The sequence below is a fragment of the Hyla sarda genome, chromosome 1 (assembly GCF_029499605.1).
Source record: "Hyla sarda isolate aHylSar1 chromosome 1, aHylSar1.hap1, whole genome shotgun sequence".
In the NCBI taxonomy this organism is placed as follows: domain Eukaryota; kingdom Metazoa; phylum Chordata; class Amphibia; order Anura; family Hylidae; genus Hyla; species Hyla sarda.
In genome coordinates this window covers 450,768,096-450,793,932 of record NC_079189.1, presented here as the reverse complement: position 1 = coordinate 450,793,932, position 25,837 = coordinate 450,768,096, and the positions used below count along the sequence as shown (strand labels likewise).

Genomic DNA, 25,837 nt, shown 5'->3' with positions numbered 1-25,837 from the left:
AAAAACCATTTCAGAAAAACGTACTCTTCAAAATCCCCTTGTCGCTCCTTCGCTTCTGAGCCCTCTACTGCGCCCGCCGAACACTTTACATAGACATATGAGGTATGTCCTTACTCGAGAGAAATTGGGCTACAAATATAAGTATACATTTTCTCCTTTTACCCCTTGTAAAAATTCAAAAATTGGGTCTACAAGAACATGTGAGTGTAAAAAATGAAGATTGTGAATTTTCTCCTTCACTTTCCTGCTATTCCTGTGAAACACCTAAAGGGTTAAAAGGCTGACCGAATATCATTTTGAATACTTTGGGGGGTGCATTTTTTATAATGGGGTAATTTGTGGGGTATTTCTAAGATGAAGACCCTTCAAATCCACTTCAAACCTGAACTGGTCCCTGAAAAATAGTGAGTTTGGAAATTTTGTGAAAAATTGGAAAATTGCTGATGAACTTTAAAGCCCTCTGGTGTCTTCCAAAAGTAATAACTTGTCAATTTTATGATGCAAACATAAAGTGGAGATATTGTATATGTGAATTAAAAAAAAATGTTTTGATTATCCATTTTCCTTACAAGCTTCAAAGTTAGAAAAATGCAAAATTTTGAAATTTTTCATAAAATTTTGGAATTTTTCACCAAGAAAGGATGCAAGTTACCCAAAAAATTTTACCACTATGTTAAAGTAGAGTATGTCACAAAAAAACAGTCTCGGAATCAGAATGATAACTAAAAGCATTCCAGAGTTATTAATGTTTAAAGTGACAGTGGTCAGAGGTGCAAAAAATGGCCGGGTCCTAAGGTGTAAAATGGCCTGGTCCTTAAGGGGTTAAAGGGGTATTCCAGGCAAAAAAAAAAATTTATATATCAACTGGCTCCGGAAAGTTAAACAGATTTGTAAATTACTTCTATTAAAAAAATCTTAATCCTTCCAATAGTTATTAGCTTCTGAAGTTTTCTGTCTAACTGCTCAATGATGATGTCACATCACGGGAGCTGTGTATGATGGGAGAATATCCCTTGCATGATGGGAGAATATCCCCATAGGAGCTGGACAGCTCCCGGGACGTGAGTCATCAGAAAGCAGTTAGACAGAAAACAGCAACTCAACTTCAGAAGCTAATAACTATTGGAAGGATTAAGATTTTTTAATAGAAGTAATTTACAAATCTGTTTACCTTTCCGGAGCCAGTTGATATATAAAAAAAAGTTTTTGCCTGGAATACCCCTTTAAATAGAATAGGACCCAAGACTGACCCCTGAGGTACCCCACTAGTAACATTCACCCAATCAGAATAAGTACCATTAATAGCCACCCTCTGTTTTCTATCACTGAGCCAGTTACTTATGCACTTACACACATTCTCCCCCAGCCCAATCCTTCTCATTTTATGTACCAATCTTTTATGTGGCACCTTATCAAATGCTTTGGAAAAATCCATATATACGACATCCATCGATTCCCCCTGGTCCAGTCTGGAGCTCACCTCCTCATAAAAGCTGATCAGGTTAGTTTGACAGGACTGATCCCTCATAAACCCATGCTGATATGCGGTCATACATTTTTATCAAGATACCGTATATACTCGAGTATAAGCCGACCCGAGTATAAGCCGAGACCCCTAATTTCAACCCAAAATCCCAGGAAAAGTTATTGACTCGAGTATAAGCCTAGGGTGGGAAATACATCATCCCCCCCTGTCATCATCCAGACCCCCGTCATTAACATCCTCATCATCATCACCGCCTGTCATCATCCAGACCCTCATCATCATCACCTGTCATCATCCCACCCCACTTCATCATCCCCTTGTCATCATCCCCACCCCCCTTCATCATCATCCCACACACCCCCCTTCATCATCCCCTTGTCATCATCCCCACCCCCTTCATCATCCCCTTGTAATCATCCCACACCCCCCCCCCCTTCATCATCCCCTTGTAATCATCCCACACACCCCCCTTCATCATCCCACACCCCCCCTCCATCATCCCACACCCCCCCACCCCTTCATCATTCTCTTGTCATCATCCGCCCGCAGTGGTCTTCAACCTGCGGACCTCCAGAGGTTTCAAAACTACAACTCCCAGCAAGTCCGGGCTTGCTGGGAGTTGTAGTTTTGAAACCTCCGGAGGTCCGCAGGTTGAAGACCACTGCGGCCTTCGACATCATCCAGCCCCCTCCCGCCCCCCTTTAGTTCTGTACAGTACTCACCTCCGCTCGGCGCTGGTCCGGTCCTGCAGGACTGTCCGGTGAGGAGGTGGTCCGGTGGGACAGTGGTTCCAGGCTGCTATCTTCACTGGGGGTGCCTCTTCTCCGCGCTTCTGGCCCGGAATAGAGGTGTTGCCTTGACAATGACGCAGAAGTAGGTTGGCAATGAACGTACCTCTGCGTCGTCAAGGCAACGTGACTATTCTGGGGCCGGGCCCGAAGAGCTTAGAAGAGGCCTCCCCGGTGAAGATAGCAGCCCGGAACCACTATCCCACCGGACCACCTCCTCTCCGGACAGTCCTGCGGCACTGGACCAGCGCCGAGCGGAGGTGAGTACTGTACAGAACTAAAGGGGGTGAGAGGGGGCTGGATGATGTCGAAGGCCGCAGTGGTCTTCAACCTGCGGAAGACCACTGGCTGCCCGGGCTTGCTGGGAGTTGTAGTTTTGAAACCTCTGGAGGTCCGCAGGTTGAAGACCACTGCGGGTGGAGAGTTCACTCGAGTATAAGCCGAGGGGGGTGTTTTCAGCACGAAAAATCGTGCTGAAAAACTCGGCTTATACTCGAGTATATACGGTACTCCAAAATAGCATCTCTTAGAAAACCCTCAAACAATTTACATACAACGGAGGTTAAACTAACAGGTCTATAATTCCCGGGGTCACCTTTTGACCCCTGTTTAAATATTGGCACCACATTTGCTATGAGCCAGTCCTGGGGAACCTTACATGTCACTATAGAGTCCTTGAATATTAAAAATAGGGTTCTGTCTATAACATTACTTAATTCCTTTAGAACACGGGGGTGAATGCCATGTGGGCCTGGGGATTTGTCTATTTAGATTTTTTTGTATGCGGCACTGTACTTCTTCCTGGGTTAGACAGGTGACCTGTACTCGGGAGTTTACCTTATCTCGCTGTATTTCACCTGGCATTTCATTTTCCTCCGTGAATACAGTGGAGAAGATAATTGTTTTTTTCTGATCCCCGTCTATAATTTCTTCCTCATCGTTTTTTAAGGGCCTACACTTTCATTTTTGACCTTTTTTCTATTTATATATTGTTAAAGAACATTTTGGGGTTACTTTTACTCTCTTTGGCAATGAGTCTTTCTGTCTCTATTTTTGCGGCTTTTATCTTTTTTTTTTTTTTTTACATAATTTACATTTTTCCCTATAGCTTTTTAATGCTTCTTCACTGCTGTCGTGTTTAGTAGTTTAAAAGCTTTATTTTTGTCATTTATTGATCCCTTAACATTTTTATTTATCCACATTGATTTTCTTTTATTCCTGACCCTTTTTATTCCCATAAGGTATATACATCTTACAGTGAGAATTTAAAATATTCTTAAAAGTCTCCCATTTAGTATCAGTACTCTTGTTTTTGAGGACATTATCCCATTTTATATTGTTAAGGGCTTCTATGAGTTGATCAAACTTTGCCTTCCTTAAGTTCATTGTTTTTGTGGCCCCTCGCGAGGTTCCCTTATTGTAGAACAAGTTATAATGTATTATATTATCATCACTATTACCTAGGTGTCCTTCTACCTGCACATAAGTTACTATATCAGGTCTGTTGGTTAATATTAAGTCCAGTAGGGTGCACCCTCTGGTAAGGCCCTGCACCATTTGGGACAGATAATTGTCTTTAGCTATATTCAGAAACCTGTTTCCTTTATGAGATTCACAGGTCTCAGTCTCCCAGTTTATATCAGGATAGTTAAAGTCCTCAATTATTATCAAATCATTTTGATTTGCTGCCTTGTTTATTTGCCTCAGTAATCAATCTTCTGCCTCTTCCAAAATCAGAATTTTATTATTTTTATCTCCATATATTTCTACCCATAATAATGCCACGTTTCCCTCCCGTACATCATCCTGCAGTGTGGCCTTCAGACTGGACTTTACATAAAGACAAACTCCTCCCCCTTTCCGTTTTGTCTGATCCTTCCTGAATAGACTATAACCAAGTCTCTGTTATACCCACTATGTCATAGTTCTCCTCAGACATTATCAACTCCAGTTTGTCAGTTTTATTGGTCAGACTTCTGGCATTAGTCAACATGCAATTTAATGGTGTATGTTTTTTTTTTCCTATGAAGCCTATCCCTATTAAATTTTTTAACCTCTCCCTCCGCTCCACCCCCAGGTACATTAATATGAAATCATTTTTAAGGACACTCCACCTACCTCTTACTTTGTCATTGGTGCCGATATGTAACCCAATTGGCTGCCTGACTGTCCTGCACCTCCATCCCCCTATCTTCCCCCACCTCTACTCCAGAGAGTCCATTGCATCTCAGTGTTGCCAGTTGCCCCTTTAGATCCAGGATCTGGGTTTGAAAATGAACAACTCACACACATCTCGCACAACAATATGCACCCTCAAACTGCTGTTCAAGGATTGCATACATTGTGCAAGATGTACACTGGACTGCATTTTCCAACATGGAGGCCATCTAGTTATGGGGATTTCACAGATTAACAGCCAGAAACCGACAGTTAATATCACAATTAAATTCTCAGTAGACCTTGTGAGTTTAAAGTCCCTACAGTGTAAGGAAAGTAACACTCACAGCGATCTCAAACTCCTGCTTTCAAACTCCTGTTTTACAACTCTCTTTCAGCTGCCTCTCTTCCAAAGCAACACTCAGACAGAGCAAGCTAAGAAATGAGTCCCAGACTAAGATTTAAGCACCTGTGACCAATCTACCCCTCCCCCTTAAGGCAGAGTAGAGAAAGAAAAAAAGGATGTTTAAAATTCTATCAGTGATCCCTCTATGTGCAAATGTAAGTATTTACACAAGTCACTCCAGCTCCACAGATTCACTCCACACAGCAGATATCTCCTGTTTTACAACTCTCTTTCAGCTGCCTCTCTTCCAAAGCAACACTCAGACAGAGCAAGCTAAGAAATGAGTCCCAGACTAAGATTTTAGCACCTGTGACCAATCTACCCCTCCCCCTTAAGGCAGAGTAGAGAAAGAAAAAAAGGATGTTTAAAATTCTATCAGTGATCCCTCTATGTGCAAATGTAAGTATTTGCACAAGTCACTCCAGCTCCACAGATTCACTCCACACAGCAGATATCTCCTGTTTTACAACTCTCTTTCAGCTGCTTCTCATCCAAAGCAACAATTAGACAGAGAAAGCTCAGAACTGAGTCACAGACTAAGATTTAATGTTAAGTTTTAGTCTACAATAAAAATACAACTGATGCCTTAGATTTATAAAGTTAGGTGACAGTGTCAACAAAAAAGGCACCAAATTTATCAAACAATGTAACCCACTGTGAAAAAATTGGTAATTTCTTAGCCCAATCTTTCAACCATTTATTTTAAATTATTTGTTTACTGTTAGTAAATAGATGCATTATTGCTAACATTAATATGTTGAAAACATGCCCTGATCATGTCCAACTGTAAAATGTCCATAGCTATTTTCACACTACTTATTTTTGCTATTTTCACACTACTTATTTTCACACTACATATAACAGTTTGTTATGTGTATTTGGAAAGCTCCCGATGCATATGTCGAATAGATCTCTAGGTCCCTATTCACTAGTTGTAGGCCAAAAAGTGTCCGTTTGGCAGTTGTAGTGGTATGTCAGAGTTGTTCATTTTTCAATGTATGTTATAGCACAGCAGACTGCACTTTTTTATACAGCAGAATCTATTAAAACATGCATACACTTATGTTGGTGATAGGTTTTTTACTTTTTTTATGTCAATTGGGATATTTTTAATTTATTAACATCAAGCAGAGATGCTGAAACAGTGTGGATTTAAAACATCAAACTTATCAAAAATTTGCATCGTTTTTACTGTCCAATGAATAAGCTTTATTTACCAAAAACCAGAAACACCCTTTAAAGGGGTACTCCGGCGCTACGACATCTTATCCTCTATCCAAAGTATAGGGGATAAGATGCCTGATCACGGGGGTCCCGCCGATGGGGACCCCTGTGATCTTGCACGCAGCACCCTGTAAGAATCAGTCCCCTGGGCATGTTCGCTCCAGGTCTGATTACTGGCGATCACGGGGGCCGGAGCATTGTGACATCATGGCCCTGCCCCTGTGTGACGACACGCTCCGCCCCTTCACATAGGCTTGCATTCAGGGGGCGGATATGTGACATCACAATGCTCCAGCCCCCGTGATTGCCAGTTATGAGACCCGGAGCGAACATGCTCCTGGGACTGATCCTAACGGGGTGCTGCGTGCAAGATCATTGGGGTCCCCAGCGGCGGGAACCCCGCGATCAGGCATCTTATCCCCTATCCTTTGGATAGGGGATAAGATGTCTTAGCGCCGGATTACCCCTTTAAATACTTGACCATGCTAGTTAACAATGTGGTAAGATATAATTTCATAATAACATATTGGTAGAAATAACAAATAATATCAGCTTAGGACATCCAGTGGTCTTGGTATAGCATGTACAGACACTGGTGAGGTCATATGTTCTGATGCATGTGTTCTACATCAAAATGACTTTGAATGATGCAAGCTCAAAGGACAAAACATGCTGGTTAGTTTAACTTACAAGAAACAGTTATGTTTAGACACATCAAATAATTTCAGCTAGTTTATTAACTGAATAAAGTTAGGGTTTCTTCACAGACCTCGTTTAGACTTTCTGGATCTGCGGTGTACAGAGCGAGTGCTCTCTTTGAAACGTTCACAGTTGACTTCAGGAAAGGAATGCATACAAATAAAAGAAGAGGAGAACATATGAAGCTGTTCAAAGTTCTACTTTCATTCTAGAAATGTTCAGCTGGGAAAGTAAATGTAGCTGACAAGTTAAAGTTTGTATTAATAGCAAATAAATGTCTAAGTGTCAAGATAAAATTTTTATTAAAAACATAAATATGTAACTAGAGGCCATTGACAGAAATTAATTTTTTGATTTTTGGGATGTGTATGATTATGGTCTTAATAATAACAATCTTCAGGTTTGATAACACATATTACTATTTCTTTTTTAAAAAAAACATCCCGTTATTTGTAAAATGCTGTTTTTGGTTCAGGGTGCTGTACCAAAACCGCAAACTTTTGCCAGCTTCTTGGTAAGGAAAGTTTAAAGTTATAAAAATGAAAAAAATAAATGTTCAGTCTAATGTAATTGCAATAGTTAATTAAGCAGTACAGTGTTGCAAATTAAAGCAGATGATATCTCCAAATTTGAAATGTTTGGAAATGTATAGATTCTTATAGTCAAAGTCCAGAAAAGTGCTGTCCAAAGAGGCATCCTCTGGCAAACAGCCAAGGCCTGTTCTTTCTTTTAGAGTGTAAGAGCCATGTACCTGATGCTAAATGCATTGGGCAGCACTTTTCTAGAAGTACAGACAAGTGGTTAGTTCCAAACAAAAGGGATACGCAAGACATGCAAATACCAGATGCCAATGAAGAATTGGTATCCCAGAACATTGCAGTAATAAAGCTAGAAGCGGCTACAGCAGGACAGACAATCCAACAGGTGTTGAGAAGGGCTTTAATTACCTACCAATTTTTTCCACTGGTGTATTCAAGGGTAGAAATCCTTGTTTAAGAAGCTGGTCCATCATTTCTTCATCATCAGCTTGAATTTCAGACACCATATTACAGGGAATATACCCAGATCTCCCACAACTTTCACCTCGGTAAAAACCATCTGGATCTTTATCACCATACACCTGAGGTTAATATGACAAGTGGCAATTATTTTTTTTTTTTTTCGTCAGTGAAGCAGTCAACTTTTTATTCATTCAGTGTATAAAACATGAAGAATTGTCATACTAGAGACACAATATATAAACTTGAATCAATTTGTATTGTACATTTTTTAAACGACTCTTCACTTATATTTTAACATGAGTGGGTCAAAACAACTAAACAATATCTAGTATCCAGCATTAATAATAATATGTGCCTGTATTGTTGAACAGAACACCAATTGGGCTGTAACATGCCTTATGAGTGCAGTAGATGCTGGCTTTAGGATTTAACACACCCCTTAGATAAGCTGTGTAACCCCACCTCTAGTTAAAAGAAATAGAATTCATACATGCATACAGTATTGTATTCCCACCTAAAACAAACATAATCACAAATATACACTGAGGAGGAATAGTGGCCAACCCCCCAAAAAATGTGATTACATTACCATTAACCTGTTGGGGACGAAGGGCGTATGCATACACCCTTGCGTCCTGGTACTTAAGGACGAAGGGCGTATCCATACGCCCGTGGGAAAATCACACCCCGCCGCTAGCCGGAACGGGATCGGAAATCATTCAGCAGGCACCCTGTCACATCGCCGAGGGGTGTCCCGTGACCGGGCGGGGATCAGAACGGTATGTCTGCTTAATTCATTCAGCAGGCATCCCGAATCATCGCCGGGGGGGTTCCTGTGAACCCCCCATATCGGCAATTGCCGCAAATCGCCGGTCAATTCAGACCGGCGATCTGCGGGCGATTCCGGGGCATTCACGTCTATGGAGACGCGTTGCCCTGGAACAGCGAGATGATCTGTTGACGTAACAGAGTCACCAGATCAGCCAGTAGCATAGGCTGTGAGATGGAGCAGTAATGCTCCTCCTACAGCGATTTGATTGGACAGGTCTTTTTGGACCGTCAAATCAAATCTTTTGGCTGGAGTAGAGCCCTCCCTTGGTCTCCTCTGCTCAATAACGTGTATTTGGTGAGCAGAGCAGAGCTTGTGAGGAGACTAAAAGTAAGATCCCCCCATACTGTGCCCCAGCGCCCCCCAGAGACCCCCAGATCCCCCTGTAGCCCCCTGCCCCCTTGCCAAGTCAGGGAAAGTTTGTGCTAGGCAGGGGCAGAGTTTTATTCTATAAAAATAAAAAGTAATTTTTTTTTTCTGTGCAGCCCCGTACCCCTGTGTGCGCCTGCCCTGACCGCTGACAGTAATATATAACAGATCAGCGTTTTTTTTAGGGTTCAGGCAGGTGCTTTTTTTATTCACCCCCCCTTTTAGTGTCTTCTGCGCCCCCTGCTGCCACTGAGCCCTAATCAGTGGCGCACACAACTGATTAGGTACTCTCTCTTTGGTGCAGGTTTTTTTGCGTTAGAAGTACACCCTTATTTTTTATTTTTTTTGGGTTAGTGGGTTAGGTATAAAGTAGAACCCCCCCCTACACATATATACAAAGTAAAAAACACAAACACACACACACTACCCCCCCCCCCCCCCCCCATTAGTGTTAGGCAATGGCTCGCAGGGCGTTTTCAGCAAAGGAGGCATATGCCATAATTGCCTCCGACTCTGAAAGCGCCAGTGAGCGCGATGAAGACCCCACTTTCCTGGTCTCTTCATCGCTCTCCTCATCATCAAGTTCTGATGATGAGCCCCCAAGGCGGCGGACCCGCCGCCGTGAGAGGCCAGATGCTCCCCATGCAACTGACCCTGTGCCCCATACTAGCACTGGTGACCATGTCGCCTGTACTAGAATGCCAGCCCACCAGGCAAGTCCATCGGTACCCTCTACCGGTGAACCTGTCTGAACTACCCCAGATAACTTTGAGCCTGTGATTCCTGGGTTTGTTGGCAACCCAGGAATCCAAATTGACATCGCCGGGTTCACTGAAATAGACTTTTTTAGTCAATATTTCAGTGACGACTTTGTCAACATGATGGTGACACAGACAAATCTGTACGCCCAACAGTTTGACGCTGCTCACCCGGGCTCGATTTTGGCCAGGCCCAACGGATGGTACGCTGTCAATGCAGCCGAAATGAGGACATTTTGGGGCCTCGTGCTGCATATGGGCCTGGACAAAAAGCCTAGTGTCAGGCAGTACTGGAGCGCGGACATCCTATACAAGACCCCGCATTACAGTATGGCCATGACACGGGAACGTTTTGAGGCCATAAGGAAATGTTTGCATTACAATGATAATGCAGCATGTCCTCCCCAAATTCATGGAGGCCTATGTTCCCCAAAGGGAACACTCTGTAGATGAGTCTCTCATCAGTTTTAAGGGGAGACTCATTTTCCGCCAATACACCCAAGCGGGCGAGATATGGCGTGAAACTGTATAAACTCTGTGAGAGTACCTCCGGGTACACTTACAAGTTTAGAATATACGAGGGTCGAGATTCCCGGATTGAACCCCCAGAATGTCCCCCCCATTCTGGGTGTCAGCGGGAAGATGGTGTGGGACCTTTTGCACCCACTAATAGATAAGGGTTAACACCTGTACGTGGATAACTTTTATACTAGTATCCCTCTGTTCAAATCCCTCGCTGCCAGATCTACGTCTGCTTGTGGGACTGTGCGGAAAAATCCCGACCTATCCCCTCCAGGTGCCAATCCCCAGGGGTGAGCCCCGTGCCCTTAACCATGATAACCTGTTGCTGGTCAGGTATAAGGACAAGAGGGATGTCCTTATGCTCACCACAATTCATGGGAATGGCACCACCCCTGTCAGTGTACGAGGTACCGCGGCACCGGTCCTCAAGCCCGATTGTATTGTGGACTACAATCGGTATATGGGGGGAGTTGATCTCTCTGATCAAGTCCTCAAGCCATAAAATGCCATGCGCAAAATCCAGGCATGGTACAAAAAAGTTGCGATCTACATGGTCCAGGTTGCCATGTACAATGCATATGTACTATACCGGAGTGCTGGCAACACTGGGAGATTTATACAGTTCCAGGAGGTGCTCATAAAGGCCCTGATCTTTGGCGGTCAGTGGGGAGCGGCCCCGAGCACTTCCAGAACTGTATGCACCAGGATCGTCCCTGGCCAACACTTTCCAGGTGAGGTCCCCCAAACTGGAAAGAAGGGACGATCCCAGAAAAAATGCAGAGTGTGTCGCAGGAAGGGGATACGGAAGGACACCACCACTCAATGCAACACTTGCCCCGATCATCCGGGCCTCTGCATTAAGGATTGCTTCAGGGAGTATCACACTTCCATGGAGCACTAAATTCTCCTTTCCAAATTTTAATTCCCGTTGATTTGACACCAATGTACACCTGTCCACAGTACATTGTCCTCGAAATTTCCCCCCCCCCCCCCCAAAACAAAAAAACAAAAAACCCAAATCCATTAACATAATACCCCAGTTAAGACCTCTGGTGGTATTGGGTCATGTGTCAGAGTCTTTTGCATCGGGAGTTTTCAGGTTGCCTGAAATGCGCAGCGCTCTCTCTACACCTGAGCGGGGTGCGCATTTGAGGTAACAGAATAGGGACGGCCACACACATCACATTCCCAGAATAATGAATCAGAGTATAGGGTTTGGGGTGGGCCTAATTTTTACTTTTGGCTATACTCTGGGTCATCATTCTGGGTACCCAATTTTTTTATATTAGGAAAATTGCAATTTTCTTTTTTCAAAAAAACTACCTTCATCCATTCCTGGAAAATAAATCTAGGAAACGCCCGTCCATTCAAAATATGGTCACATGTGGCTGTTTCTTTTTTTTATTTTCCTCTGAATGTATGTAACGGTCAGTTACTGATATGTCAGTTAGAAACAGAGGACTCAAATGCACATTGCTCTCTCCTCCCCTGAGCGGTGTGCGCATTTTCAGGTAACAGTTTAGGGACGGCCACCCAACAACAAATTCCCATAATGATGAAGCAGAGCATAGGGTTTGTAGCGGGTACACATTTTACTTTTGGCTATGCTCTGGGTCATCATACTCCGTACACAGATAGCATACCAGTTGGAAAAGTGCAATTTTCCTAAACTACACTTCATCCATTCTGGGAAAATAACTATAAGAAACACCCGACCGTTCCAAATGTCCACTTCACCCCTATAAATATTCCTCAGGTGGTGTACTTTCTATAATGGTGTCACATGTGGGTGTTTCTTTTTTTTATCTTCCTCTGAATATATGTAACCACCAAGTAACGAAATGTCATAGCCCTCAAATGCAAACATGGCTCTATGAGTCTTGAGTCCCATTATTTGCCCACACAGCATGGGGTATTTTTTTTACTCTTGAGAAATTGAGCTAAACTTTTTTGGGGCTTTTTCTCCTATTAGCCCTTGTGAATTTGCTAAATTTTGTGTAACACCAGCATTTAAATGAAAAATATATATTTTTGTTCAAATTTACTGGCAACTGTTCCAAAAACATGTGAGCTGTAAATACTCACTGTACCCCTTGTTACGTTCCTTGAAGGGTGTATTTTCCAAATTTTGGTCACTTGCCGTTTTTTATTTTAGATTTAGATTTATTTTAGATTTTGCCCTGCCACTGCAGGGCAAAATCACCTCCTTAGGCATCAAAAGTGCCCAATGCTCTTTCCCTCCTTAGCCCTTGTCAGGATTCGGCAGGCTGGAGCTGGATCCTCTGTGTCAGAGAGGGATTGGCGTGGACCGTGCCGGCGGACCGATTCTAAGTTGCTACTGGTATTCACCAGAGCCCGCCGCAAAGCGGGATGGTCTTGCAGCGGCGGTAGCAACCAGGTCGTATCCACCGGCAATGGCTCAACCTCTCTGACTGCTGAGATAGGCGCGGTACAAGGAATTAGGCAAGAGCAAGGTCGGACGTAGCAGAAGGTCAGGGCAGGCAGCAAGGATCGTAGTCAGGGGCAACGGCAAGAGGTCTGGAACACTGGCTTGGGACACACAAGGAACGCTTTCACTGGCACAATGGCAACAAGATCCGGCAAGGAAGGGAAGGGGAAGTGAGGTTATATATGGAAGTGCACAGGTGAACATACTAATTAGAACCAGGCGCCAATCAGTGGTGCGCCGCCCCTTTACATCGCAAAGAGCCGGCGCGCGCGCCCTAGGGAGCGGGGCCGTGCACGCCGGGACAGAACAGATGGGGAACGAGTCTGGTAAGCGGGCCGGGATGCGAATCGCGAGCGGGCGCGTCCCGCATCGCGGATCGCATCCCGGCTAGGGACATTATCTCAGCGCTCACGGTCAGCGGGTCTGACCGGGGCGCTGCGAACAGGAAAACGCTGTGAGCGCTCCGGGGAGGAGCGGGGACCCGGAGCGCTCGGCGTAACAGTACCCCCCCCCCTTGGGTCTCCCCCTCTTTTTGGAACCTGAAAATTTGTGAATGAGGTCCTTGTCGAGAATGTTATCCTCGGGTTCCCATGACCTCTCCTCAGGGCCGCAATTCTCCCAATATATAAGAATTTTTTTTTTACCTCTGACCGTCTAAGACGCGAGAATTTCTTTAACCGAGAAGACATCTGAGGACCCGGAGACAGGAGTAGGAGCGACAAACTTGGGAGAGAAGCGGTTAAGGATAAGCGGTTTAAGGAGAGAAACATGAAAAGCGGTAAGAATACGGAGAGAAGGGGGAAGAAGGAGTTTGTAGGAGACAGGATTGATTTGGCACTTGATTTTAAAGGGTCCAAGATAACGTGGTCCCAGTTTATAACTGGGGACACGGAAGCGGATATACTTGGCGGAGAGCCACACTTTGTCTCCAGGAGCAAAGACAGGAGGATTTCTTCTTTTTTTGTCGGCATGCTTCTTCATCCGGGATGAGGCCTGTATGAGGGATTTTTGAGTCTCTTTCCAGATGGTGGAGAAGTCCCGGGTAACCTCATCAACGGCGGGCAAACCAGAAGGTGTGGGAGGGGGGGGGAAGAGGGTGACGGCCGTACACCACAAAGAACGGGGATTTAGCGGAGGATTCAGAGATTTTGAAAATTGTACGAGAATTCAGCCCAGGGTAGAAGATTGGCCCAATCATCCTGGCAGGAGGAAACAAAATGTCGCAAATAGTAACCAAGAACCTGGTTAACTCTCTCTACTTGCCCATTGGATTGGGGATGATAGGAAGACGAGAAATTTAATTTGATTTTAAGTTGATTACAGAGAGCCCTCCAGAATATCGACACAAATTGAACGCCTCTATCCGAGACGATATGCGTGGGAAGCCCGTGGAGGCGAAAAATGTGCACAAAAAATTGTTTCACCAACTGTGGTGCAGAAGGAAGACCTGGAAGTGGAATAAAATGTGCCATCTTGTAGAAACGATCAACAACCACCCAAATGACTGTGTTGCCATGGGATAAAGGCAGGTCTGTTACAAAGTCCATTGCAATCTGAGACCATGGTAGTTCAGGAACAGGCAGAGGATGAAGGAGACCGGCAGGCTTCTGGCGAGGAGTCTTGTCCCGGGCACAGACAGTACAAGCCCGAACAAAATCAGCAACATCTGCTTCCAGGGTAGGCCACCAATAAAATCGAGAGATGAGCTGGATGGACTTTTTGACGCCAGCATGGCCGGCGAGATGCGAGGAGTGTCCCCACCTGAGGATCTTGAGGCGCTGGCGTGGAGGGACGAAAGTCTTTCCAAGAGGTGTTTGTCTGATGGAAGCTGGGGAAGAGGAGATCAGACACTCAGGAGGAACAATGTGTTGCAGGGGGGCTTCCGTTTCGGAGGCATCAGAGGAACGAGAGAGGGCGTCAGCCCTGATGTTTTTGTCAGCAGGGCGAAAATGAATCTCAAAGTTAAAACGGGCAAAAAACAACGACCACCTAGCCTAGCGTGGGTTCAGCCGTTGGGCAGACTGAAGATAAGAGAGATTCTTGTGATCAGTGTATATAATAATTGGGTATTTGGAGCCCTCCAGCAGGTGCCTCCATTCCTCGAGGGCTAGTTTTATGGCCAGCAGTTCATGATCACCAATGGAGTAATTCTTCTCCGCCGGAGAGAAGGTCCTAGAAAAGAAACCACAAGTAACGTTATGTCCAGAAGAGTTTTTTTGTAGGAGTACAGCTCCGGCTCCCACGAGGAGGCGTCTACCTCCAGTGAGAAGGGTTTAGATGGATCAGGTCTGGAGAGTACGGGAGCAGAAGAAAAGGCAGTTTTGAGACGGTTGAATGCTTCGTCCGCTTGGGGAGACCAGGACTTAGGGTTGGCGTTTTTCTTGGTTAGGGCCACAATTGGGGCCACAATGGTGGAAAAATGTGGAATAAATTGTCGGTAGTAATTGGCAAACCCCAAGAATCGTTGGATAGCTCGGAGTCCGGAGGGGCGTGGCCAATCTAACACGGCTGACAGTTTGTCTGGGTCCATTTGAAGTCCCTGGCCGGAGACTAAATATCCTAGGAAGGGAAGAGATTGGCATTCAAAGAGACATTTCTCCATCTTGGCATATAATTGATTGTCACTGAGTCTCTGGAGCACCAGGCGGACATGACGGCGGTGTTCTTCGAGGTTAGAAGAGAAAATCAAAATGTCGTCCAAGTAAACCACAACACAGGTATATAATAAATCACGAAAAATTTCATTTACAAAGTCCTGGAAGACAGCAGGGGCGTTGCAGAGCCCAAAGGGCATAACCAGATATTCAAAGTGTCCGTCTCTGGTATTAAATGCGGTCTTCCACTCATCCCCTTCCCTAATGCGGATGAGATTATATTCACCTCTTAAATCCAATTTGGTGAAGATGTTAGCGCCATGTAGGCGGTCAAAGAGTTCCGAGATAAGAGGCAGGGGATAGCAGTTTTTTATAGTGATCTTATTAAGATCGCGGTAATCGATGCATGGCCGTAAGGAACAGTCTTTTTTGGAGACAAAGAAGAACCCCGCTCAGGCAGGGGAGGAAGACTTGCGGATGAATCCCCTTTTTCAATTTTCTTGGATGTAATCCGACATGGCTTGTGTTTCAGGAGCTGACAGAGGATAGATCCTGCCCCGGGGTGGAGTAGTACCAGGAAGGAGATCAATAGGGCAGTCATAAGGCCTGTGAGGAGGCAAAGTCTCTGCTTGTTTTTTGCAAAAAACATCGGCATAGTCCAAATAGGCCTTGGGGAGACCTGGTATAGGAGGAGCCATAGGTGTTTGACTGGCAGCAGACGTGAGGCATTTTTTGTGGCAAGAAGCACCCCAGTTCTTGATCTCCCCGGTGGTCCAGTCAAGGGTAGGGGAATGGCGTTGGAGCCAAGGCAGTCCGAGAAGAATTTCAGAAGTGCAGTTAGAGAGGACCAGAAATTCAATTTTTTCGTGATGAGGTCCAATGCACATTAACAGGGGTTCTGTGCGGTAACGCACAGTGCAGTCCAATCTTTCACCATTAACAGAAGCGATGTAGAGAGGTCTGGCGAGACTGGTCACTGGGATGTTGAACCTGTGAACGAAAGAGGCCAAAATAAAATTTCCTGCAGATGCAGAATCCAAGAAGGCCACAGCTGAGAAGGAGGAGTTAGAAGAAGAAATCCGCACAGGCACAGTAAGACGTGGAGAAGCAGAGTTCACACCTAGAGCTGTCTCACCTTTGTGCGGGATTGGAGTGAGTCTTTCCTGACGTGGAGGACGGATAGGACAATCCTTCAAGAAGTGTTCGGCACTGGCACAGTACAGGCATAAGTTCTCATTGCGGCGGCGTGTCCTCTCTTGTGGTGTCAGGCGAGACCGGTCTACTTGCATAGCCTCCACGGCGGAAAGCACAGGAACAGATTGCAGTGGACCAGAGAAGAGAGGAGCCGGGGGGAGAGAAACCGCCTAGTGCGAACAAAGTCCATATCCTGACAGAGCTCCTGGCGTCTTTCGGAAAAGCGCATGTCAATGCGGGTGGCCAAATGAATAAGTTCATGCAGGTTGGCAGGGATTTCTCGTGAGGCCAACACATCTTTGATGTTACTGGATAGGCCTTTTTTGAAGGTCGTGCAGAGGGCCTCGTTATTCCAAGATAATTCGGAGGCGAGGGTACGAAATTGGATGGCGTACTTGCCTACTGAAGAATTACCCTGGACCAGGTTCAGCAGGGCAGTCTCGGCAGAAGAAGCTCGGGCTGGTTCCTCGAAGACACTTCGAATCTCAGCGAAGAAAGACTGTACGGAGGCAGTGACAGGATCATTGCGGTCCCAGAGCGGTGTGGCCCATGACAGGGCCTTCCCAGACAGGAGACTAACCACGAAAGCCACCTTCGACCGTTCAGTTGGAAATTGGTCCGACATCATCTCCAAATGCAGGGAACATTGCGAGAGAAAACCACGGCAAAGTCTAGAGTCCCCATCGAACTTGTCCGGCAAAGATAAACGGAGGCTGGATGCGACCACTCGCTGCGGAAGAGGTGCAGGAGCTGGCGGAGGAGATGGTTGCTGAAGCTGTGGTAGAAGCTGCTGTAGCATAACAGTCAGTTGAGACAGCTGATGGCCTTGTTGCGCTATCTGTTGCGACTGCTGGGCGACCACTGTGGTAAGGTCAGGGACAACTGGCAGTGGGACCTCAGCGGGATCCATGGCCGGATCTACTGTCAGGATTCGGCAGGCTAGAGGTGGATCCTCTGTGTCAGAGAGGGATTGTCGTGGACCGTGCCGGCGGACCGGTTCTAAGTTGCTACTGGTATTCACCAGAGCCGGCGCAAAGCGGGATGGTCTTGCAGCGGCGGTAGCAACCAGGTCGTATCCACCGGCAATGGCTCAACCTCTCTGACTGCTGAGATAGGCGAGGTACAAGGAATTAGGCAAGAGCAAGGTCGGACGTAGCAGAAGGTCAGGGCAGGCAGCAAGGATCGTAGTCAGGGGCAACGGCAAGAGGTCTGGAACACTGGCTTGGGACACACAAGGAACGCTTTCACTGGCACAATGGCAACAAGATCCGGCAAGGAAGGGAAGGGGAAGTGAGGTTATATATGGAAGTGCACAGGTGAACATACTAATTAGAACCAGGCGCCAATCAGTGGCGCATCGTCCCTTTACATCGCAAAGAGCCGGCACGCGCCCTAGGGAGCGGGGCCGCGCGCGCCGGGACAGAACAGACGGGGAACGAGTCTGGTAAGCGGGCCGGAATGCGAACCGGCTAGGGACATTATCGCAGCGCTCCCGGTCAGCGGGTCTGACCGGGGCGCTGCCAACAGGAAAACGCTGCGAGTGCTCCAGGGAGGAGCGGGGACCCAGAGCACTCGGCGTAACAGCCCTGTTTTGCACCTGCACAGCACTTTGCATCTACATATGGGGTATTTCCTTACTCTAACGAAATTGGGCTACAAATTTTGGGGGGCATTTGTTCCTATAATCCCTGTTAAAAAAAAACAAAAAAATGGTCTAACACTAGCAATTCAGTGTTAAAAATCAGATTTAAAATTATTACGGCCCACTGTTCAAAAAAACTGTGAGTTGGAAATACTCATTGTACCCCTTGTTATGTTCCTTGAGGGGTGTATTTTCCAAAAAGATGGCACAATTGGGGGGATCCTCTGTTCTGCCACCATGGGGGCTTTGACAAAGCACATTGCCCCCAACTACAATTCCAGCCAAAACAGTGCTCCTTCTCTTCTGAGACCTGTAGTGCGCTCACCGAGCAATTTACGTCAACATATAAAGGTATTTACTTATTCATGAGAAATTGGGCTACACATTTTGGGTGAATTTTTGTTCAATTACACCTTATGAAAATGAAAAATTTGAGGCAACACCAGAATTTTAGTGTTACATTTTTTTTTTCACTTTTACAACCCACTGTTCAATAAACCTGGGAGGTTTAAGTTCTAACTGTAATGCTTATTACGTTCCTTGAGGGGTGTTGTTTCCAAAATGGTGTCACATGTGGGGGGTTTCCGCTGTTCTGGCACCATGGGGGCTTTGGAAATGCACATTGCCCCCAACTTCAATTACAGCAAAATTCTCTCTCCTACAGCCAAACAGCGCTCCTTCTCTTCTGAGACCTGTAGTGCGCTCGCCAAGCAGTTTACCTACACATATGAGGTATTTACTTATTCATGAGAAATTGGGCTACACAGGATTTTTGTTCAATTTCACCTTGTTAAAATGAAAAATTTGGGGTAACACAAACATTTTCATGTTAAAAATAAAATGTTTCACTTTTATAACCCACTGTTCCTAAAATCTGTGAGGTATAAGTTCTTACTGTAATGCTTATTATGTTCTTTGAGGGGTAAAACACCAAATCACAAACTTCAGCAATACACAATAAATGTACAAAAATTTGAAAACTTTATTGGAATAGTACATATAATAAATTCAGATTAAAAAAGCACAGTGCACAGAACTGATAAAATACAGGAGGTATAGGCAACAAACACTGGAGAGAATAAATACAAGTGCCAATACATGGTGATGTAAGGAATAAGCATATCATAAAAGGTACATATCAACCCTACAAGTAAAGATAGCAACCAAAACATAGGCACAAAAAGACAACATAGTGTATCAGTCTAGAGCCATATGCCACCTGCACTTACCCCAACGCACGTTTCGCGCTATTGCGCTTCGTCAGGGGGCGTGGCTAAAACTGACTCTAGGTGTAGGTTATATATAGCTGGGGAACCAATCAGCTGGGGGAACAATAATGACAGACATGACTGCCAGCCAGTAGCCCAAAGGAATGCTAGAATACCTATCTATTATGCGCCGCGGTGCAAACTGATAAGACGCAGAGGGTTCCAATCACGTGATCACAATGGATCACGTGACCGGGCGCTATGGGAAGCAAGGACAACCAAACTCAGGGGCAGCAAGGTAAGGAAGGGCGGTGATGAAAATAACCCGATCACATGACCGGACTAAGGAGGTCACATGACCGGACTGAAGAGCGCAACCGGAAACGTCATACTGCGGCGCCGGCACTCAGGAGGAGGCATACACAGGATGCTGCCAAGGAAACAGGCAACGTCACAGTGTGGGCTGGCCCAAACATAATAACAAGTGCCAAAACAAAACATAGTGCAAGTGACATGGAGTGAGTGAGGGAGACAAATACCTACCCACGGCAGACCAAGGGCAAACTAAATAAAAGAATGTAAAGAGAAACATGCAAAACGCAATATACATGGGCAATGGTGAATGAATGAGGTAACACCAGAATTTTTGTGTTAAAAAACAAATTTTTCACTTTTACAACCCACTGTTCAATAAACCTGGGAGGTTTAAGTTCTAACTGAAATGCTTATTACGTTCCTTGAGGGGTGTTGTTTCCAAAATGGTGTCACATGTGGGGGGTTCCCACTGTTCTGGCACCATGGGGGCTTTGGAAATGCACATTGCCCCCAACTTCAATTACAGCAAAATTCTCTCTCCTACAGCCAAACAGCGCTCCTTCTCTTCTGAGACCTGTAGTGCGCTCGCCAAGCAGTTTACCTACACATATGAGGTATTAACTTATTCATGAGAAATTGGGCTACACAGGATTTTTGTTCAATTTCACCTTGTTAAAATGAAAAATTTGGGGTAACACAAACATTTTCATGTTAAAAATAAAAATTTTCACTTTTACAACCCACTGTTCCAAAAATCTGTGAGGTATAAATTCTTACTGTAATGCTTATTACATTCTTTGAGGGGTAAGGACAAGGTCCTGCACTAGGTTGCAGGTAAAAACTTCTTATTTCTTTATTTGAAGATTCTGCAGTACAGGGTAGAAAGTCTAACGCGTTTCGCTAAAGAGCTTAATCGTAGACTACGATTAAGCTCTTTAGCGAAACGCGTCAGACTTTCTACCCTGTACTGCAGAATCTTCAAATAAAGAAATAAGAAGTTTTTACCTGCAAGCTAGTGCCGGACCTTGTCCCTTCCTTCACAAGTGAGCAGCCGGAGGCGGTACCGGCCGGTCTACGGCACAGGTGGCGAGGTGGGCGTGCACAGGGTGAGCGACTCACAAGTCAGCCTTTGGTTCTTTCCTACAGCAAAATTCTCTCTCCTACAGCCAAACAGCGCTCCTTCTCTTCTGAGACCTGTAGTGCGCTCGCCAAGCAATTTACCTACACATATGAGGTATTTACTTATTCATGAGAAATTGGGCTACAAATTTTGGAGGAATTTTTGTTCAATTTCACCTTGTTAAAATGAAAAATTTGGGGTAACACAAACATTTTTGTGTTAAAATCTAATTGTTCACTTTTACAACCCACTGTTCCAAAAATCTGTGAGGTATAAGTTCTTACTGTAATGCTTATTACATTCTTTGAGGGGTGTAGTTTCCAAAATAGTATGCCATGTGTTTTTTTTTTTTTGCTGTTAGGACACCATGGGGCTTCCTATATGCGACATGCCCACCAAAAACCATTCCAACAAAATTTGCTCTCCAAAATCGCAAAGTTGCTCATTCCCTTCTGAGCCATGTGGTGCGTCCGCAGAGCACTTAACATCCAGATATGAGTTATTGCCATACTCGAGAGAAATTGGGCTACACATTTTAGGAGTCGTTTTCTACTTTAACCCCTTGTAAAAAGTCTAAAAATGGGGCTACAAGAACATGTTAGTGTAAAAAAATTAGATTTAGATTTTTTTGCCTCCACTTTGCTGCTATTCCTGTGAAACACCTAAAGGGTTAAAGTTTCTGAATGTCATTTTAAATACTTTGAGGGGTGCACTTTTCATAATGGGGTCCATAATGGGGAGTTTCTCACAGAAAGGTCCCTCAAATCCACTTCAAACTAACTGGTCCCTGAAAAAAAATCATATTTTGAAATTTTCAAGAACATTTTGAAAATTGCTTCTTTACTTTGAAGCCCTCTAATGTCTTCAAAAAGTAAAAACATGTCAACTTTATGATGCAAACATAAAGTAGACATATTGTATATGTGAATCAACATATACCGTATTTATCGGCATATAACACACACTTTTTAGGCTAAAATTTTTAGCCTAAAGTCTACCTGCGTGTTATACGCCGATAAGCCGCTGCAGTTCAATGATTTAAAGCGGGCGCTTTAAATCAATGAACTGCAGCGGCTTTGCAGGTGCAGAGACAGCCAGCGCTGCCGGCTTCTCTGCCCCTGCCTGCCCTGGGGTCTAGAGCCCAGCTGCCGGCCCTTCTCTCCCCCTGGCTATCAGCGCCGCTGCCCGTTCTCTCCCCCTGACTATCGGTGCCGGCGCCCCATTGCCGGCGCCAATAGCCAGGGGGAGAGAAGCGGCGCCGACAGACAGGGGGAGAGAAGGGGCAGCGGCACCCATTGCCGGCGCCGCTGCCTCCCCCAATCCCCGGTTGCATAATTACCTGTTGCCGGGGCCGGGTCCGCGCTGCTTCAGGCCTCCGGTGTGCGTCCCCTGCGTCGTTGCTATGCGCTGTGCGGCGCATGACGTCATGTGCGCCGTGCAGTGCATAGCAACGTCGCAGGGGACGCACACCGGAGGCCCTAAGCAGCGCGGACCCGACCCCGGCAACAGGTAATTATGCAACCGGGGATGGGGGGAGGCAACGGGGCAGCGGCGCCGGTAATGGGTGCCGCTGCCCCTTCTCTCCCCCTGGCTGTCGGTGCCGCTGCCCCATTGCCGCGGCACCGATAGTCAGGGGGAGAGAACGGGCAGCGGCGCAGATAGCCAGCGGGAGAAAAGCGGTGGCAGCAGGGCTCTAGACCCCAGGAAAGGCAGGGGGAGAAAAGCCAGTAGCGACGGCCTCTCTCCCCCTGCCTTTCCTGGGGGTGTATCGGGGTATACACGCGCACACACGCACCCTCATTTTACCATGGATATTTGGGTAAAAAACTTTTTTTACCCAAATATCCTTGGTAAAATGAGGGTGCGTGTTATAGGCCGGTGCGTGGTATACCCCGATAAATACGGTAATTTATTTTGAATGTCTAATTTCCTTACAGGCAGAGAGTTTCAACGTTAGAAAAATGCAAAATTTTCAAAAGTTTCATCAAATTCTGGAATTTTTCACCAAGAAATGATGCAAGGAACACCGAAAATTTACCACTAACATAAAGAAGAATATGTCACTACAAAACAATCCCTGAATCAGAATAAAAAGTAAAAGCATCTCAGAGTTATTAATGCTCAAAGTGACAGTGGTCAGATGTGCAAAAAATGCTTCCTTCCTAAGGGTTATAATGGGCTCCGTCCCCAAGGGGTTAAATAGCTCATATAACAGTTTCTATTTTGTATGACAATTCAGGAAATCAGTCATATGGGCATAAACTTAATTTTAAAAACAAGTGAAGGAGGGCATGGCTAGCGCTGGAGACGAGTGGACGCATGGTGCTGTAGCTCCCGCTCCTAAGCCCGTGCATCGCATAATCCTGACCTGATCCTGGCTTATCCCTCAACCCGGACCCGTTCTCACATTCAGGGGATGCCACCCAAACACGATCATGTCCGCAACAAGGTTGGTGCGGCCGCGGAGAAGCTGAAAGAGTTCTTCAGAGATAAGACCCAAGATGGTGCCTGGGTCTCTCACTCCTCAGCGAAGCTGAGGAAGACAGCTCCTGAACCGAGCCTGAGTGATGTCTCTGCGCAACTTCTCGCTGCTATCACCGCCTGTCAGACCACCCTCACCGGCAAGATAGAGGAGTTAAAAGTGGATGTCGGATTATTGAGACAGGATATGCAGGCACTGAGGGAGAGGGTCGGCCATACAGAAGAAAGGATCTCAGCCATTGAGGACACTATTGCTACTGTTCCATCCTCCATATCTGACCTCACTTGTCAGCTTGAGCTCTGCAGGCAAAAGGCTGATGACCTAGAGAACAGACTAAGAAGAAATAATATATGTATAATTGGCATGCCTGAGAGGTCGGAGGGCTCTGCTCCTGGGGCCTTTGTGGAACAGTGGCTTAAGGACTCATTCTCTGATGCACCACTTTCTATTGCTTTCACGGTGGAACGGGTGCACAGCGTCCCTGCAAAACCACATCGCCGGATCTCACCCCGGACCCTGAGCTGGACTGATTTCATGTGACGCCTCCATCTTCTCCGATGCCTCCTCCCACTCCCTTATCTTCTTTCTCTCTGAGGCGGGTTGGTTAGATATTTTTAGGTGTAAATTTCCCCATCTGAAACAGTACTCGTGCTATTCTATTGGGTGTAATGATTTATCTCGCATTAATCTAGCTTGCTGTTATCCCCTTTTCTTTTCTCTGGTGTCTAATATATCTTTTGGGACCCGTGCTATCTCCGACCACTCCCCTCTGCTGGTGGAGCTTTCACTGTCTCAAGAGTCCTATGTTTGGAGATGGAAGGTGCATGCTTTCTGGCTGCAGCTGATTGGCCCCATGACAGGATCACCGACCAACTCCAAACATTTCTTCATGTACTGGTACTGCTATCCTAGTTTGGGATACCCTCAAGGCCTATTTGAGAGGTTGCTTAAAATCAACTATTTCCTACATTAAAAGGGAGGCGTTGATTAGGGAGACAGAGCTGGGCCGTATGTGCGCAGATCTGGAGGCTGCTTATGTGGCTGATCCAACTGAATCTAACAAGCATGCCTGGCTTACCGCTGGTAGACAGTATATGCTTCACCTCAATGAAAAGATGAACCGTAAATTGTTTTTCTCTAAACAATTTTATTTTGAGCATGGTAAGTAGTCTAGTAAATTGTTGGTGCACCTGGTTAAACAAAACCAGGTCGCCCCCCCCCCCCCCCCGCCCCGATTCTTAGGATAGCCTTTGAGACTGGTCAAGTATTGGTAGATAATGTGCTTATTGCTCATTGCTTTGCTCAATTTTATTCTTCCCTTAATGCCTCCCAGACGCACTACTCTGAAGGGGATCTATACTCTTATCTGGATTCCATTCAGTTTCCTTTACTCTCCCCAGACTGTCTCCCTGCTGGACTCTCCTATTATGGTGGAGGAGATCTCCAAAGCCCTTTCAGACATGCAGACAGGCAAGGCGCCCAGCCCTGAAGGCCTCCCTGTGGAGGTCTATGCCCGCTATGCGGATCTACTACGGGGTCCTTTGAAAACCATGTAGGCTGAATCTTTTGAGGCCGGTCACCTTCACCCTACAATGTACAATGCTAATATAGTAGACCTGCTTAAACCAGACAAAGACCCTCTGGAATGTGGCTCCTACAGACCCATCTCCTTAGTTAATGTGGATTATAAAATACTCATGAAAGTGCTTGCCAATCGTCTAAATAGAGTCATCCTTTCTATTATCCACAAAGACCAATCAGGCTTTATGCCCGGCAAGTCCACCTCTGACAATATCAGGAGGGTTCAGGTCGCAGCCCAAATTGGGGTGGCATTAGATGAAGATTGGCTTTCGATTCTGTGGAATGGAGCCATCTTCAGGGGGTTTTAACTCGTTTTGGCTTTGGTCTTCGTTTTATTAAATGGGTGTCCATTTTGTACTCCTCCCCTCAGGCCCGGGTTGTCATTAATGGCCTCTCTTCTGCTGTTTTTACACTGGGCAGGGGAACGCGTCAGGGGTGTCCACTTTCACCGCTTCTGTTTGCGGTGGAGGTGGAGCCCTTGGCCCTTCTCCTTAGGCAGGACCCATATACTCAGGTATTACTATTGGTGGGAGGAAGGACCGTCTTGGTCTCTATGCGGATGACTTGATTCTATTTATGTCCCGGCACCTTGAGACTCTTCCTCGTGCTATCTCCATCATTGATAGATTTGGGAATTTTCAGGTTTACAAATTAATTGGGTGAAATCAGCTTATATGCCTCTGCAGATGCGACCTGGACCCTCCACCCTCTGTGGCCTAGCTGTTGTTTCCCACTTTAAATACCTGGGTATTGTCATTTATAGGGACCCCTCTCTAGATCTTCAAACTAATGTGCTACCCCTCCTCACTTATGTTAAAGGGAACCAATCATCAGATTTTACTCTATATAACGCTTCGGACGGAGCAGAGTGATGACGCGGCCCATCAATCTAGCGGAGGGGACGTCGCTGCCGGCCGAAGAACGGGAGTAGATGAGAAGAGCTCCCCGCCCAGGTGACTACTTACGGCGGCGGCGGTAACTAGTTTATAACTTCATATCTTCACCATCCCTGG

General features: G+C 45.8%; 1 protein-coding gene across 25 annotated transcripts in view; it reads right to left on the bottom strand.

Annotated features, from left to right (window-relative positions):
* RIMBP2 (RIMS binding protein 2) overlaps window positions 1-25,837 on the bottom strand; it is a 970,948-nt gene that overhangs the window by 116,869 nt on the left and 828,242 nt on the right. For 18 of the 25 annotated variants that reach the window (XM_056533442.1, XM_056533333.1, XM_056533398.1 and 15 more), the window contains 2 exons: window positions 7,712-7,880; window positions 6,831-6,896 (listed from right to left, as the gene is read on the bottom strand). In XM_056533442.1, the coding sequence (XP_056389417.1) occupies window positions 6,831-6,896; window positions 7,712-7,880 (235 nt within the window). The remainder of the gene's footprint in view (window positions 1-6,830; window positions 6,897-7,711; window positions 7,881-25,837) is intronic. The other 7 variants (XM_056533339.1, XM_056533391.1, XM_056533524.1 and 4 more) reach the window with 1 other exon arrangement.